We start from the raw sequence: 17,682 nt of genomic DNA, 5'->3' as shown, positions 1-17,682 counted from the left end.
AAGTGTTCTCCCTGAGTATGCACCGTTGCCAAAGTTCGTCGTGCCCAGACACCATGTGATGATCGGGTGTGATAAGCTCTACGTCCATCTACAACGGGTGCAAGCCAGTTTTGCACACGCAGAATACTCAGGTTAAACTTGACGAGCCTAGCATATGCAGATATGGCCTCGGAACACTGAGACCGAAAGGTCGAGCGTGAATCATATAACAGATATGATCAACATAGTGATGTTCACCATTGAAAACTACTCCATTTCACGTGATGATCGGTTATGGTTTAGTTGATTTGGATCACGTGATCACTTAGATGATTAGAGGGATGTCTATCTAAGTGGGAGTTCTTAAGTAATATGATTAATTGAACTTAAATTTAACATGAACTTAGTACCTGATAGTATCTTGCTTGTCTATGTTGATTGTAGACAGATGGCCCGTGCTGTTGTTCCGTTGAATTTTAATGCGTTCCTTGAGAAAGCAAAGTTGAAAGATGATGGTAGCAATTACACGGACTGGGTCCATAACTTGAGGATTATCCTCATTGCTGCACAGAAGAATTACGTCCTGGAAGCACCGCTGGGTGCCAGGCCTGCTGCAGGAGCAACACCAGATGTTATGAACGTCTGGCAGAGCAAAGCTGATGACTACTCGATAGTTCAGTGTGCCATGCTTTACGGCTTAGAACCGGGTCTTCAACGACGTTTTGAACGTCATGGAGCATATGAGATGTTCCAAGAGTTGAAGTTAATATTTCAAGCAAATGCCCGGATTGAGAGATATGAAGTCTCCAATAAGTTCTACAGCTGCAAGATGGAAGAGAATAGTTCTGTCAGTGAGCATATACTCAAAATGTCTGGGTATAACAATCACTTGATTCAACTGGGAGTTAATCTTCCGGATGATAGCGTCATTGATAGAATTCTTCAATCACTGCCACCAAGCTACAAGAGCTTCGTGATGAACTATAACATGCAAGGGATGGATAAGACGATTCCCGAGCTCTTCGCAATGCTAAAGGCTGCGGAGGTAGAAATCAAAAAGGAGCATCAAGTGTTGATGGTCAATAAGACCACTAGTTTCAAGAAAAAGGGCAAAGGGAAGAAGAAGGGGAACTTCAATAAGAACAGCAAGCAAGTTGCTATTCAGGAGAAGAAACCCAAGTCTGGACCTAAGCCTGAGACTGAGTGCTTCTACTGCAAGCAGACTGGTCACTGGAAGTGGAACTGCCCCAAGTATTTGGAGGATAAGAAGGATGGCAAGGTGAACAAAGGTATATGTGATATACATGTTATTGATGTGTACCTTACTAGAGCTCGCAGTAGCACCTGGGTATTTGATACTGGTTCTTTTGCTAATATTTGCAACTCGAAACAGGGACTACAGATTAAGCGAACACTGGCCAAGGACGAGGTGACGATGCGCGTGGGAAACGGTTCCAAAGTCGATGTGATCGTCGTCGGCACACTTCGGGATTAGTATTAGACCTAAATAATTGTTATTGGGTGCCAACGTTGAGCATGAACATTATATCTGGATCTTGTTTGATGCGAGACGGTTATTCATTTAAATCAGAGAATAATGGTTGTTCTATTTATATGAGTAATATCTTTTATGGTCATGCACCCTTGAAGAGTGGTCTATTTTTAATGAATCTCGATAGTAGTGATACACATATTCATAATATCGAAGCCAAAAGATGCAGAGTTGATAATGATAGTGCAACTTATTTGTGGCACTGCCGTTGAGGTCATATCGGTGTAAAGCGCATGAAGAAACTCCATACTGATGGACTTTTGGAATCACTTGATTATGAATCACTTGGTACTTGCGAACCGTGCCTCATGGGCAAGATGACTAAAACGCCGTTCTCCGGAACTATGGAGAGAGCAACAGATTTGTTGGAAATCATACATACAGATGTATGTGGTCCGATGAATATTGAGGCTCATGGCGGATATCGTTATTTTCTCACCTTCACAGATGATTTGAGCAGATATGGGTATATCTACTTAATGAAACATAAGTCTGAAACATTTGAAAGGTTCAAAGAATTTCAGAGTGAAGTTGAAAATCATCGTAACAAGAAAATAAAGTTTCTACGATCAGATCGTGGAGGAGAATATTTGAGTTACGAGTTTGGTCTACATTTGAAACAATGCGGAATAGTTTCGCAACTCACGCCACCCGGAACACCACAACGTAATGGTGTGTCCGAACGTCGTAATCGTACTTTACTAGATATGGTGCGATCTATGATGTCTCTTACTGATTTACCGCTATTGTTTTGGGGTTATGCTTTAGAGACGGCTGCATTCACGTTAAATAGGGCACCATCGAAATCCGATGAGACGACGCCTTATGAACTGTGGTTTGGCAGGAAACCAAAGTTGCCGTTTCTTAAAGTTTGGGGCTGCGATGCTTATGTGAAGAAGCTTCAAACTGATAAGCTCGAACCTAAATCGGAGAAATGTGTCTTCATAGGATACCCAAAGGAGACTGTTTGGTACACCTTCTATCACAGATCCGAAGGCAAGACATTCATTGATAAGAATGGATCATTTCTAGAGAAGGAGTTTCTCTCGAAAGAAGTGAGTGGGAGGAAAGTAGAACTTGATGAGGTAACTGTACCTGCTCCCTTATTGGAAAATAGTTCATCACAGAAACCGGTTCCTGTGACGCCTGCACCAATTAGTGAGGAAGTTAATGATGATGATCATGGAACTTCAGATCAAGTTGTTACTGAACCTCGTAGGTCAACCAGAGTAAGATCCGCACCAGAGTGGTACGGTAATCCTGTTCTGGAGGTTATGTTACTAGACCATGACGAACCTACGAACTATGAAGAAGCGATGGTGAGCCCAGATTCCGCAAAATGGCTTGAGGCCATGAAATCCGAGATGGGATCCATGTATGAGAACAAAGTATGGACTTTAGTTGACTTGCCCGATGATCGGCAAGCCATAGAAAATAAATGGATCTTCAAGAAGAAGACTGACGCTGACGGTAATGTTACTGTCTATAAAGCTCGACTTGTTGCGAAAGGTTTCCGACAAGTTCAAGGGATTGACTACGATGAGACCTTCTCACCCGTAGCGATGCTTAAGTCTGTCCGAATCATGTTAGCAATTGCCGCATTTTATGATTATGAAATTTGGCAAATGGATGTCAAAACTGCATTCCTGAATGGATTTATGGAAGAATAGTTGTATATGATGCAACCGGAAGGTTTTGTCGATCCAAAGGGAGCTAACAAAGTGTGCAAGCTCCAGCGATCCATTTATGGACTGGTGCAAGCCTCTCGGAGTTGGAATAAACGCTTTGATAGTGTGATCAAAGCATTTTGTTTTGTACAGACTTTTGGAGAAGCCTGTATTTACAAGAAAATGAGTGGGAGCTCTGTAGCATTTCTGATATTATATGTGGATGACATATTGCTGATTGGAAATGATATAAAATTTCTGGATAGCATAAAGGGATACTTGAATAAGAGTTTTTCAATGAAAGACCTCGATGAAGCTGCGTATATATTGGGCATCAAGATCTATAGAGATAGATCAAGACGCTTAATTGGACTTTCACAAAGCAAATACCTTGACAAAGTTTTGAAGAAGTTCAAAATGGATCAAGCAAAGAAAGGGTTCTTGCCTGTGTTACAAGGTGTGAAGTTGAGTAAGACTCAATGCCCGACCACTGCAGAAGATAGAGAGAAGATGAAAGATGTTCCCTATGCTTCAGCCATAGGCTCTGTCATGTATGCAATGCTGTGTACCAGACCAGATGTGTGCCTTGCTATAAGTCTAGCAGGAAGGTACCAAAGTAATCCAGGAGTGGATCACTGGACAGCGGTCAAGAACATCCTGAAATACCTGAAAAGGACTAAGGATATATTTCTCGTTTATGGAGGTGACAAAGAGCTCATTGTAAATGGTTACGTCGATGCAAGCTTTGACACTGATCCGGACAATTCTAAATCACAAACCGGATACGTGTTTACATTGAACGGTGGAGCTGTCAGTTGCTGCAGTTCTAAACAAAGCGTCGTGGCGGGATCTACGTGTGAAGCGGAGTACATAGCTGCTTCGGAAGCAGCAAATGAAGGAGTCTGGATGAAGGAGTTCATATCCGATCTAGGTGTCATACCTAGTGCATCGGGTCCAATGAAAATCTTTTGTGACAATACTGGTGCAATTGCCTTAGCAAAGGAATCCAGATTTCACAAGAGAACCAAGCACATCAAAAGACGCTTCAATTCCATCCGGGATTTAGTCCAGGTGGGAGACATAGAAATTTGCAAGATACATACGGATCTGAATGTTGCAGACCCGTTGACTAAGCCTCTTCCACGAGCAAAACATGATCAGCACCAAGGCTCCATGGGTGTAAGAATCATTACTGTGTAATCTAGATTATTGACTCTAGTGCAAGTGGGAGACTGAAGGAAATATGCCCTAGAGGCAATAATAAAGTTATTATTTATTTCCTTATATCATCATAAATGTTTATTATTCATGCTAGAATTGTATTAACCGGAAACATAATACTTGTGTGAATACATAGACAAACAGAATGTCACTAGTATGCCTCTAATTGACTAGCTCGTTGATCAAAGATGGTTATGTTTCCTAGCCATTGACATGAGTTGTCATTTGATTAACGGGATCACATCATTAGGAGAATGATGTGATTGACTTGACCCATTTCGTTAGCTTAGCACTCGATCGTTTAGTATGTTGCTATTGCTTTCTTCATGACTTATACATGTTCCTATGACTATGAGATTATGCAACTCCCGTTTACCGGAGGAACACTTTGTGTGCTACCAAACATCACAACGTAACTGGGTGATTATAAAGGTGCTCTACAGGTGTCTCCGAAGGTACTTGTTGGGTTGGCGTATTTTGAGATTAGGATTTGTCACTCCGATTGTCGGAGAGGTATCTCTGGGCCCTCTCGGTAATGCACATCACTTAAGCCTTGCAAGCATTGCAACTAATGAGTTTGTTGCGAGATGATGTATTACGGAACGAGTAAAGAGACTTGCCGGTAACGAGATTGAACTAGGTATTGAGATACTGGCGATTGAATCTCGGGCAAGTAACATACCGATGACAAAGGGAACAACGTATGTTGTTATGCGGTCTGACCGATAAAGATCTTCTTAGAATATGTGGGAGCCAATATGAGCATCCAGGTTCCGCTATTGGTTATTGACCGGAGACGTGTCTCGATCATGTCTACATAGTTCTCGAACCCGTAGGGTCCGCACGCTTAACGTTTCGATGACAGTTATATTATGAGTTTATATGTTTTGATGTATCGAAGGTTGTTCGGAGTCCCGGATGTGATCACGGACATGACGAGGAGTCTCGAAATGGTCGAGACATGAAGATTGATATATTGGAATCCTATGTTTGGATATCGGAAGTGTTCCAGGTGAAATCGGGATTTTACTGGAGTACCGGGAGGTTACCGGAACCCCCCGGCAACATAATGGGCCTTAGTGGGCCTAGGTGGAAGAGAGGAGAGGCGGCTAGGGCTGGGCCGCGCCCCCCTCCCCCCTAGGCCGAATAGGACAAGGAGAAGGGGGCGGCGCCCCCCTTCCTTCTTCTCCCTCTCCTCTTTCCCCCTTCCCAAGTCCTAATCCAACTAGGAAAAGGGGGGGAGTCCTACTCCCGATGGAGTAGGACTCCTCCTGGCGCGCCCCAAGGCTGGCCGCACCTTTCCCCCTTTGATCCTTTATATACGGGGGCAGGGGGCACCCCAAAGACACAACAACTGATCATTGATCTCTTAACACCTCGATAATATCGTAGCGGTGCTTAGGCAAAGCCCTGTGTCGGTAGAACATCATCATCGTCACCACGCCGTCGTGCTGACGAAACTCTCCCTCAACACTTGGCTGGATCGGAGTTCGAGGGACGTCATCGAGCTGAACATGTGCTAAACTCGGAGGTGCCGTGCGTTCGGTACTTGATCGGTCGGATCGTGAAGACGTACGACTACTCAACCGCGTTGTGTTAACGCTTCCGCTTTCGGTCTACGAGGGTACGTGGATAACACTCTCCCCTCTCGTTGCTATGCATCACCATGATCTTGCGTGTGCGTAGGAATTTTTTTGAAATTACTACGTTCCCCAACAGAGAGAACATTCATTTGCTTGTATGACCCCCTTGAAGGAACGTTCACACGCGTTATTGTTGTCCTTATATAAAGCAAATCATGTTATGCACCTCAATCATTTATATAAAGCTATTCGGACTTATTTTTTATCTTAATCCTCTTTATTTGTATATGAAATCCTTTTGGGGCTTTTTCATTGGTAACTTTTCAAGACACATCAACCCGTACCAATTTTGTATTTAAAAAATCATAATCATTTAACCCCCAATGCGACATACATTTTCTCATGGCACCCTATATACCTAAATAGTTGATCTTCAACATATTATCTTAACATGCAATTATACCAACTCAACATGCATTAATTTACGGAAAAAGATCCACCTCAATATGCAACCATGCAAAAAGACTCAAATATTTTAATTATACTATGCTACACATATTCAATAAATATTTTATAATTATGCAATATTCATATATAGATGCCACCTCAACCTACAACCATGCATGCAAACTAGCAAAGGACTCAAATATTATAATTATATTATGCTACTCATATTCAATAAATATATTATATTATGTCATAATCATATGTATTTTAGTTTTAGTTCTTCTATTATTAATCCAAATATTCATACTCATATTCACATAACCAAATCTCATTGTAATATATTGCAAACAATTCCAGCGGTAATGCGGGGTATCATCTAGTATGTTAGATATCGATCCCAAGCTTAACTTTCTTTGCCTGCATGGGTCTTTGTTTAGTTTTAGTTCTTATATTATTAATCTAAATATTCATATTCGTATAACCAAATCCAATTGTACTATATTGCAAACAGTTCCCACGGTAATGTGAGGCATCATCTAGTATGTTAGATGATCGATCCCAAGTTTAACTTTGTTTGCCTGCATGGGTCCTTTTTCAACAAAAATAACAGAAACTCTGTGCTTGCTAGTTATGATGTGTCACTAGCAAAAATATTTGCAAATAACATTCACATAAAATTATGATACTATATATAAGTGATAAAAAGGATGTTATTAGGGCATGTGCAATGGTGTTATTTTAGAAGTGTCAGCTAAGATAAATGCTAAGATGGAGGAAAGGGAAACCATAATAAAAGGTTTGCTTTCTTTAATTAAAATATAATCTCTTAACAACAACATGTCTCGCCACATATTTAGGGATATCTTGTTATTAGAGATAAGACTAGAAAATAACCAATTATACATCATTTTATTGTCTTCTCTAAACTACATGATGGACTTAAGATAAGATTGACTTATTAACCACTCCCTCAACTCTTCCATATAGTCTAGCGAATTGTAACTTCGTGTGTAAATGAGGCACGTTAGGGGCTCATATACTTAGGGCATCTCCAACGTGTACCCCTAAAACGAACATTGTATTTGTCCATGGACACGTCCACGGACAGTGATATAGGAGGCGTCCATCCAACCATGCTCATACATTTCGAATCAAATTTGAACAAATCAGACAAATATCATTCAAATCGGATGATTTTTGTTTAAACCAGACCAAAGTCATTACACTTTCAACATATTTCAACTAGCAAAAGCGGATGAGTCCTTTTTAACATAGTTGGAATGAGCGTTGGCTGTGGGGGAGCCCGTGTCCCACGTCATGTCTTCCCCATGTCCAACAAACTCACCAGTCGGCCGTGAACCCTGGGAAGTGATGTTGCGGGAGGAAAAGAATAGAAGTGTCCTTCCTAGAACCCAAGCCGTGGTGGCTCCCATGTCCTACTCTTCCTCATCGAAGTCCGCCTTGTCGACACCACCAAACGTGGACGTGTCGACCTCGTGGTCGTGGTGGCGGGGCGCGAACCGCGGTGGATTCGCAACCATCGTGGAGCTGGCAACATCTGAGATCGTCTGTGCCTTCTCTTTGTCTGCTGCCACGTTGATCTCCGTGAACAGGGCGTCTCTCTCCGCCAGCAGGACGCGCAGACACCATCGCTTGCAACATATCCCACAGGCGCTATGCATGGAATGATACAGCGTCCGCTATTCATCCAGGAAGCCCGGATCCTCCATGAGCATGGCCGTGCGGTATCGTCTTTGGCCTCCTCGATGGCTATTTGCCCCTCAGCCGATCCTCGTCGAGGAACTATAGGTTGTAGCTTCACTCATCCCCCGCATGCCGGAACGCTGACACGTGTGACGCGGACTCCTCTTCCGCCATGACGGCGTTCAAGTGCAGGGGCGCTAGCTCATCGTCGGACGCCTCCTCCATCGTTGGTTCCTCGTTCCTAACCTCCGGTGAGCTAGGTGACAAGCTTGGCTTAGTCCGTCATACACGACGGGTCTACCAGCCGGTCGCAATGCCGACCAACTCATATTTATACTCAGTCGAGAGGCTCTCCCACATAGTTCTAGATCTCGCGGTCATGGCGGACATGGTGCATTGGTGTTGGTCGCGTCGGGCAAGGAGACAACGTTTAAATAGAGGAAATCGGCCGGGACACGCGGCGTGGTGTGTCAATGCGAGCCCCAGAGTGTGTTTCCAAGTCTTCGAACCGGTTTAGTGTTAGCACGCGGACAGACGGGAGCCGGTATGAATGCGGTGCACAGCTATGCAGTCCCGTTCGGTCACGCGTCTCCAGCATTGAAACATACGCGGAGACCGGGCGGCGCTCTCGGTCGGTGCGCCGCTTCAATGTCAGCTCCAATGAGAGGTCACGTCCGCTCTAAGCCGGCATCAATGCAGTGCTAGCGCTCTTGAGCGGCGTGAGCGGCATGAACGTGCGGGAACTGCTTCGCGCGGGAGAGGGCGCGGGCACAGGATAATTTTCTGGTGGGTCCGGGATGGCAGACACGTACGTGACAACGGTCAGGATGCCCGCAAAGCTCATCCTGATTTGTGTCCGGTTTGCCGGAAAACAAACGACGAGACCGCTCCGCAAACAGATGAGATACCGTGTTGGATGGTAAAATGTGTCAGGTCCACTCGGTTCGAAAGGTTGCTGACCATTCGAGTGTCCGCCTTGGAGATGCCTTGTTCTTCGCAATGATGTTATTTCTTTGTGCGAGGTGTTCTTCTCCACACTTGTGGCTGCACATGAACACTATTCCAGGTAATCCAGAGAGCAACCGCACATTAATGCTAGAGCCTTGATTGTTTGACTAGTTGGTATATTTTGGCAGATTTTTGTGGGGGTGAAGGAAAATGATTACTAGTTCGTCATGGATGGTGGCGCAATCTGCCGGTCTCGAAATTGCAACTGATAGTATAAAATTCGTCAAACCATAGTTCTACGAAAATACATACTTGGGAAGAGAAATCAAACATCGGATTTTCAAGTTTTTTTTCCGAATACACAAAGCTTGCGTATGATTTTATTGATAGAGTAAGTTTAGAACGATTACATAATGTGATACAACATATGACACACACGCAATACGGCAATAGGCGTGAAGATGATTCCCAAGTGTTTCATGTACCGTTTGAAGTTTTAGCTTCTTGTACCCAAAAAAAAAGACATTTCTTATGAGGTACTCGTACGTACGTAGATAATGTGGAGCTGTTATCATCTCTCGTACGGAAATAGAGACCCTCATGTTGAAATTTGCATTGCGCTTGAGCCGAGCGGTAGCTTTCCCGTCGGATTGCTCCTACGAACTGCGGCGATCAGAGCAGGGGTTACTTGCTCGTCGTCCGCTTCGATGATGGGACGAGCGAGCCAACCACTCGCCACACGTGCGATGCGTTTTCCCACTTCACAAAGAAAACCATTCCAGATCACATTTTCAACCAGATCTGTGCACCAGCGTCGCGATACGGATTCACCGTAGCGCGACGACGTCTGTCAAGTCGCTGCAAATAAAAGAGCCCGCTGCGGTTGTGGTTGTGGTTGTGGACGGGGCAGATGAGATCGAAAATACATGCATAGCGAGGTCCACACGGGTCACGTGTGTACTTGAACTGAAATGAAATATAATTTCTCTTTCTCGGCCAGACGTATGCGTCCTCGATCAACACCATAGAATAGAAGGATCCGATCTGGGTTTGGCTGAAGAGAGAAGAGGGGTACTGGTCTGCCTCGTTGTCTAGGGCCAACCAATGGGTCGCACCCGCACATGCTCCTCGTCTCGTCCAGTCATCTGCCGCGCAAAGTATTCCCGGGACGAAGAGTGGGGGACGAACACGTGGTTGTTTTTTGTCCGTCTCTGAAGTCTGAACCCCAGATCAGGCAGCACTGCACCATTATATTGCTCTCGGGAAGAAAAAGAATGACGGGAAATTGCTCCCGGGAAAGTGAAGAAAGCTGCTGTAGAATTAGACGGTTCCTTTCATTGACAGTGATTTTGAATCGGGAAAAGTGGGTAGGTTTGTTTCTAGCTCGGGTCCAAAAAGCGTCGTGGAGTTTGCCGACGCGGTCGATGTCAGGTGGAAATCCGGTACGTGGAGGCGGCCCACGCGTTTGACTAGGACCGGGTAAAGGGAAAGCCACGGAACGGAGGAGTCGTCGGTGTAGTCTGTCCGGCGGCTATCTTCGTACTCCTCCAACCAACCCCTCTGCAAACAGGAAGGCCAACTTTTGTTTCTTTTCATTTCATACTCGAGAAAGAGAAACAGCAAAGCCGTGGAGTCAGTGCCGGTCCAAGGTTCAGACATCGTCTCCACACCCCTTTCTTTCTTTCTTTCTTTCTGCGCGGCATATCACAGTCAGCTCCGAGATGTGTTACAACATGAGGCCCATGCCATGACCTTTTACTTCCGGAAAAACATAAATTTCCGGGTCACGGTCAAGAATGCCCAGCCCGAGACCTCAACAAGGGTCACCCTGGGACTGGGACCTTTTTACGTGCGTTGGCCAACTAAGCTGCAAGTCAACGGAGATGAACCAGCCACATCACATGATGTGTATCAGATCGGATCGCGCCAACCTCAACATGTCACTTGGTTAACAAAACGAAACTGTTTCTTTCGATGCTCAGTATAGTACTACTACAAATAACCATGCAGAGAGAGAATACAAGTGCAAATGGAGCAGAAGCATCCGGCGACAGGGACATTGGCAAAGCAGCCGCCTCTCATCCATAGCAGCCCCGTGTGTCCCTTAGCGAAACGAGGGACATCTTTTATTTTATTAGCAATACACTACACAATCTCAGACTAAACTAAGCCTGTGAGGCTGCGATTATGCACATATTTTGGACCTTCCCGTCAAAAGCATCCACTCAGCGCCATCTTGTTGCCACACGCCCACTGGCCCTTGAAAATGCATGCTACTTTGCGACTTACCATCGCTGCAACACTCATAATCTTTACTAGTTGCTCACCGAGGGAACATGACATCATCCCTCGCAAACAGGATAACATAAATGTAAAGTAACCCAGGTTTGAAGCCAACATGCTTTATTGGTAATTTTCCGGTCAACTCAAAGCCATCTTCCCACGAAGATGCTACTGGATATCATTCATGCAGTAAAGTGTAAACAACACGGGCCCAGTCATTTCCTCCGTTTCTATGGGGCCTTTTACACATATATCTGAGGTGGGTAAGACCCACAAAGCAGTTTGACACGCCAAATTTACATGCTACCACCAGGAACATATGAGATCTAATTCCGACGGTTCGACAACTCCTATGCAACACAGGATGAATTCTCCTACTACGGCGGCATGGCTCAAGTCGTTGAACCATGAAATCTGATCAATCATGCATTGGGATTGCTGAGAGGCCTAATCAAGTGCTGTTGCGCTCTGGTGGTGCACTATTGACGCTCTGATGCTCTCACCTGCAAAAGGTTAGATAGACTGTCATTATCTAGCACAAAAGAAAGAATGCTCAGCAGAAAAAAAAAGGTGCAAGCAGGCAACAGAGAATATTCTTCTGGCATATTTGTGTCGACACACACACGAACCTGCAACTAGCTACTTTCACATATGTGTAATTAGCAAGTAAAATGCTACTCCTACTTGGAGAGCTATGATTCTGCAGGTAATTTGGTGAGCTCCTAAAACTAGCTCATTGCTCAGTTGTTAATACTATCTGGAGAGGATTTTTTATATATTAATGGACTATCCTCACGACTGTTGTTGCGATAGTTTGTTAGCTTCTCCACGAACTATCTCATTCTAAATAAAAAACTCTACAAAGGGACAAGTCAGCAATGAAATGATGATTTCATTTAATTCAGCACAAAACTCAAGAAATGGTCGGTTATTCAACAATAACAGTAACAAAGCTGATCTTTCCTAACACTAAGACACTAGAAACAACTGTACCTTTTGAACCACTTTGGTTTGGCTGATTTCTTATTTGCTGCTGCTGGTGGTGCAGAATCAGATTGGAATGCATAAGACTGATGAGCTGAATCAGAATTTGTCTTTGAATCATCAGGTTGGTCAGAAGGTTCCGACTGAAGTGACAGTCCATCCAAAGTTCGAATTTCTTCACGGAGATATGGTCCGGATTTTACAGCATCTGTATTTAACTCCGACCCTGCATGCCAAACACACGTGAATACCTCTAAAAACATGTAGATATCTGAACCAACAAGAATGAATTGCATTGTTCAATGCCCTATGGCAGGCTCATGCATATGCAATTATGCATATCACTAACAAGAGTCAAATGCTGAAATAGAATAGCTGAATAGGTAATCATGATGTGTGCCTGTCCTTGAATGCACCAGAAACACAACTTTATATACGTGGAAAATGCATTTTTGTCAAGACATGCAAAAATAAAATGCTATAAAACTCAAGCTAAGAAGTAAATATTGCTTATTTCCTCGTCATGATGCTAGTTTTTAAGATAATACATACCTTCTGGCAGATCATAAGAAAAGAAGACATTAGCTCCAGGAACAAAGCCAATTGTGTAGAAGTCCTGCGAGGTGTCCATTATTCGCTTCTTTGGAGGAACTGTGTCTGTTGTGAAGTCAATAAAAATGATATTAAGATGTTGTAACTGGTACATCTCTAATACACGACTACAGTTGATCTATGAAAATCCCAAGTGAAAACTGAAAAGTTTAATGGATGGATACTAGAGGATCCTCAGACTTCTACAAGTTCAAGCAAAGGTAATATGGAATATGGGTTCCAGGACAGATATTGTATCGAAAACATGCAACATCAAGCTGACAACAATCTGGACACTGGTGATATTCAAATCAAGGGCACAAGAAAATGATAGAGTGACCAAGCTTGTCAAAAGACCACACAATCAGAGCACTTTCACATTTGGGTACTTAGGAGCTCAACAAGTCAGTGCTGTGAATAGTTGCATACCAAACTGTTTTTGATTAATTTATAGCACTTCATAACAATCGATTAATAAAAATATGTAAAACCCTTTGCTCGGAGCACTAAAATTTTGTTCACATGATGCTAGACCATCAAACTATTTATAGGGCACTAGTAGTTTTCCTGTTTGTCATGATTGTCAACATATACGTTTGCTACTCATACACAAATGTTTTATCATTGGTAACACTGAGCCAATCTTAACCGAACCAGGGTGAAATAAAAGGAACTGGTGAACAGGAAACGAGGAGAGGGAAAATATTACTTGTCAAACTCTACATCATCTGAAAAGAGAAGTGGAACTTACAAAGATATTGTCAAACTCTACTTGTCAAACTCTACATCATCTGAAAAGTTTAATGGATGGATACTAGAGGATCCTCAGACTTCTACAAGTTCAAGCAAAGGTAATATGGAATATGGGTTCCAGGACAGATATTGTATCGAAAACATGCAACATCAAGCTGACAACAATCTGGACACTGGTGATATTCAAATCAAGGGCACAAGAAAATGATAGAGTGACCAAGCTTGTCAAAAGACCACACAATCAGAGCACTTTCACATTTGGGTACTTAGGAGCTCAACAAGTCAGTGCTGTGAATAGTTGCATACCAAACTGTTTTTGATTAATTTATAGCACTTCATAACAATCGATTAATAAAAATATGTAAAACCCTTTGCTCGGAGCACTAAAATTTTGTTCACATGATGCTAGACCATCAAACTATTTATAGGGCACTAGTAGTTTTCCTGTTTGTCATGATTGTCAACATATACGTTTGCTACTCATACACAAATGTTTTATCATTGGTAACACTGAGCCAATCTTAACCGAACCAGGGTGAAATAAAAGGAACTGGTGAACAGGAAACAAGGAGAGGGAAAATATTACTTGTCAAACTCTACATCATCTGAAAAGAGAAGTGGAACTTACAAAGATAGAATGGCAGGTCTGGTCTAGCAATTACTTTCATGAGAAGATCCACCAGACTATGTACCATCTCTGATGGATGGAACTCAGCCTCAAGAATGTAACCATCAGGGAATCGAACCCTCGCCACTGCCTACAGTTAAGAAGGTTAGCAACAAAATGGAATTTGCCCTGAAGCTAGATTCAGAGAGGGACGAACAAATAAACCAATTAAATGAGGATGACAGAGGGAACTTTCTATACTACTCCCTCTGTTCCAAAATAGATGACTCAACTTTGTACTAACTTTAGTACAAAGTTAGGTCATCTATTTTGGAACGGAGGGAGTACTAAATTAGCAATACTGAATTAATAAGGAAAGGCAAAAGAAGCTACTTTGAAATACAAAAATCCAAACTATGTGCATCATTTGAAGTATTTCTTCATAGGATTTCACATGCCAGCAGCTAGACTTTGCAGATATATTTATTCTACGAAACAAATTTTCCCTTAGAACATGTCCTGAGGTACTGTTAATATAAGGCTAGATAAAATCAATAAGCAAAATACAATGAGCTAGAAGATGAAAAGTAGTATTAGTACAAGGGCTATGCCACTCCTACATAATCATAATAATTAAACAGTAGCATAGCGCATCATATTTACCTTTGTTAGCCTTGCTCGTTGAGCAGCAAGTTCTGCTTCCCTTATTTTACGAGTCTTCAGAACTTTCGATTGTTCTGCAAGGTGTCAAATTTTAAACATGGTTACAGTTAAGAAATTAGAAAGCTTGGACAATGCCAAGTAGGATGTTTTAGTAATAAATGTAAATGTTCCCAGACAATATTAAGAGAGTATTTAAGTAACCTGCAAGCCTATTTGAAATCAACTTGTAATAATCACTAGGCTGAAGCTCATAAAAGTCATCGTCTTCCTCTGCATGAATCATGCTTTCATGTCACAATGCAATTACCATAAAGACACATAATAGAATTGAGTAAAGCAAAAGCAAGTAAAAGGATTTACCCTGATCTGCCTTGGCCAATTTGCTAGTCATTAGCTCAAATGTTGTGCTTGTAAATATCCGGATCTCATGTCCAAGCTCTTGTGACACTGCTTTCAGCTTGTCCTGTGATTTTGAAGAAAATGTAGTTGTCAGACTTCATTTTACGTTTTACTTTTCTATTCATGGAAAATCATAACACAGAGGTTCTGACCAAAGAAGAACAGTCTTTCATGGGTAGATGAATACAAGTGCTACGACTGATTGTTTTACACTTCATATAATTATCAACCTATCGATGATTTGGACAAAAGTATAAACCAACCGCCTGAGCAGAAAAGTCTAAAGACTAATCATGGGTGCTTATTCGAAAAAGGATCAATGTGAGAAAAAATAGGGCACAAAAATGCATTCCAAATGAAGCCATAGATGTCTTTCTGAAGTTCAAAGACAGCTTTCAATCATTATTTGAGACCAGAGGGCAGACAATTACGAATAATTGAGCATCTATCACAGGGCAAGCAAAAGAGTATTGATGTGTCAATAACAAGTTGACAGCATGTAGGTTTCAGCCATTAAGGTGTTTTGCAGAGCACCTGGCAGCCTCCCCCAAACTTCTCCCAAGATACAGTACTGCTTTTCTGCCAATCAACCGATAACCATATATGCCTAGCACGACCAAGGCATCGTAAGAATATAAAGAGCTTCACGTAGACGAAGCTACAGATGGCCCCTAAACTTCTCATGGCCATCAATGTTCATACGGACAGAATCTCTCAAATGCAAACCTAGAGGCTACACCATGCCGTGGTAAAATGCTAATCCTTCAGTTTCAAGTATGTTGGCAGGAATCTCACACAAAGAAACAATAACAGGCACTTCATTTGCTGGGATCTACAAAATCTTTGGACCTTAACAGATCTACAGAGCCTATTCCCCCCCTTGAAATCTAGTGCTGCCAACAGGAATAAAGACGAACCCTCAATTGAAAGAACCCATGGATTAAAACCTAGGTCAAAGAACTAGTCTTCCGCAAGGTATACTTCCAGCCAGGCGGATTCCCCAATCACCCATCATGCGGCTGTGCAAGTAAAGAATCACTCCTCCATACACAAAGTTGGCAAGCAAAGAAGCATCAAGAACTGCAATTTCTAGCACAACACACCAATGCCCACGAACCAGCGCACCATCGCGGTGCCCTTTCCAGCCAAGAACGCCCCCGCTAAGATGCTAACCCCCCACGCAAAGAATCCGGATATAGCGCGCCCACCACCCGATCCCAGGAGCAAATCTTCGCTTTACCCCGCCCATCCCGCCGCCAAGAACTCCGCCCCCCACCCAAGATCGCGCGGCCTTCACCGTGACCATCCCGCCAAGAACTCCACCCCGCCAAGAACTCGCCCAAGAAACCCAAGAGACGGGAGACGCCGGAGGGAGGGAGGGAGGGGGACGTACCGGAACCCGGGGCGGCGCCTGCTGCTCCGGCCGCGTCTCCTCCTCGTCGAGATCCATGGACAGTAGGAGCTCGAGCCCTCCCTCGTCCTCCTCCCTTTTCCGGCGCCTGGAGCAGAGGAAGAGAGGGTTTATTTGGGGGTACTCTGCCTCCATTGGGGTCGGATACGGCCTTCGTGGCACCGTCAGGGAACCGGCTTCGTGACGGGGCACCGCGGGGGGGAGGTGGGGCCTCCGCTGCAGGTCGGGTCAGGTCTGGTAAAGGTTCTGGTGCTGGTGCATGCAGGCGCGTGACCGTAGCAGCCCCTTTTATACTGGTTTGTGTGTAGCACGGCGGGGGGCGCGGCCGGGTTGCGGAGGCTGACACCCGGGTCCCGGGCGAGGGGTGAGTCCTTTCGCGGAAGATATCATTTTCTTTTTGCCGGATTTTCTTGGAAGATATGGAGGGGCCACAAAAGAACTGGCCCTGGGTGCTGTTTGGAACGCGGGTAAAATGTATCATTGGAATGATATAAAACATAGGAACGAGAAAGGAAAGTGTAGGTAAATCATAGGAATGGAAACTATTGAATACTAGTATTCAATTGTTGGTGTGCGGGAAGTGAGGGCTCTTTAATTTAAAGAGGGAAAGAACCTATGTTGATCGTTTCATTTGTAGGGTTAGATTTTTTTAGGATTTTTTCTTTGAAGATTCATCTGCATTTTATTTTGAAAGAAAGAACAGGTAAATCAAAGGAATGGAAGTGAGGTTCTTTGATTTAGTGCGTTTGGTTGCTGGGCTATCTCACGTGGAACAAGGGTAGCTATCTTTTGCCTGGACGCTAGTCGTTTGGTTCGTGGGTGAGCAAGGATATTACTACCCGAGTGCTGGGAATATTCCTTCCAAACGAGGCTCTGCGCAGCCGCGAAAA

General features: G+C 43.6%; 1 protein-coding gene across 1 annotated transcript; it reads right to left on the bottom strand.

The window, feature by feature from the left end:
- Positions 1 to 11,487: 11,487 nt before the first annotated feature.
- On the bottom strand, positions 11,488 to 17,060 carry LOC123053690 (plant UBX domain-containing protein 1). Its single transcript, XM_044477217.1, has 8 exons — positions 16,775 to 17,060; positions 15,343 to 15,445; positions 15,184 to 15,252; positions 14,983 to 15,056; positions 14,341 to 14,470; positions 12,921 to 13,025; positions 12,378 to 12,594; positions 11,488 to 11,887 (listed from the first exon to the last, which is right to left on the bottom strand). Exons 1-8 carry the CDS (start codon positions 16,925 to 16,927, stop codon positions 11,884 to 11,886), a joined length of 855 nt encoding a protein of 284 aa, XP_044333152.1. The 5' UTR covers positions 16,928 to 17,060; the 3' UTR covers positions 11,488 to 11,883.
- Between the last annotated feature and the right edge of the window lie 622 nt (positions 17,061 to 17,682).

This window comes from Triticum aestivum, chromosome 2D (assembly GCF_018294505.1).
Source record: "Triticum aestivum cultivar Chinese Spring chromosome 2D, IWGSC CS RefSeq v2.1, whole genome shotgun sequence".
Classification (NCBI taxonomy): Eukaryota; Viridiplantae; Streptophyta; class Magnoliopsida; order Poales; family Poaceae; genus Triticum; species Triticum aestivum.
This window is presented reverse-complemented; position numbering and strand designations above follow the sequence as displayed.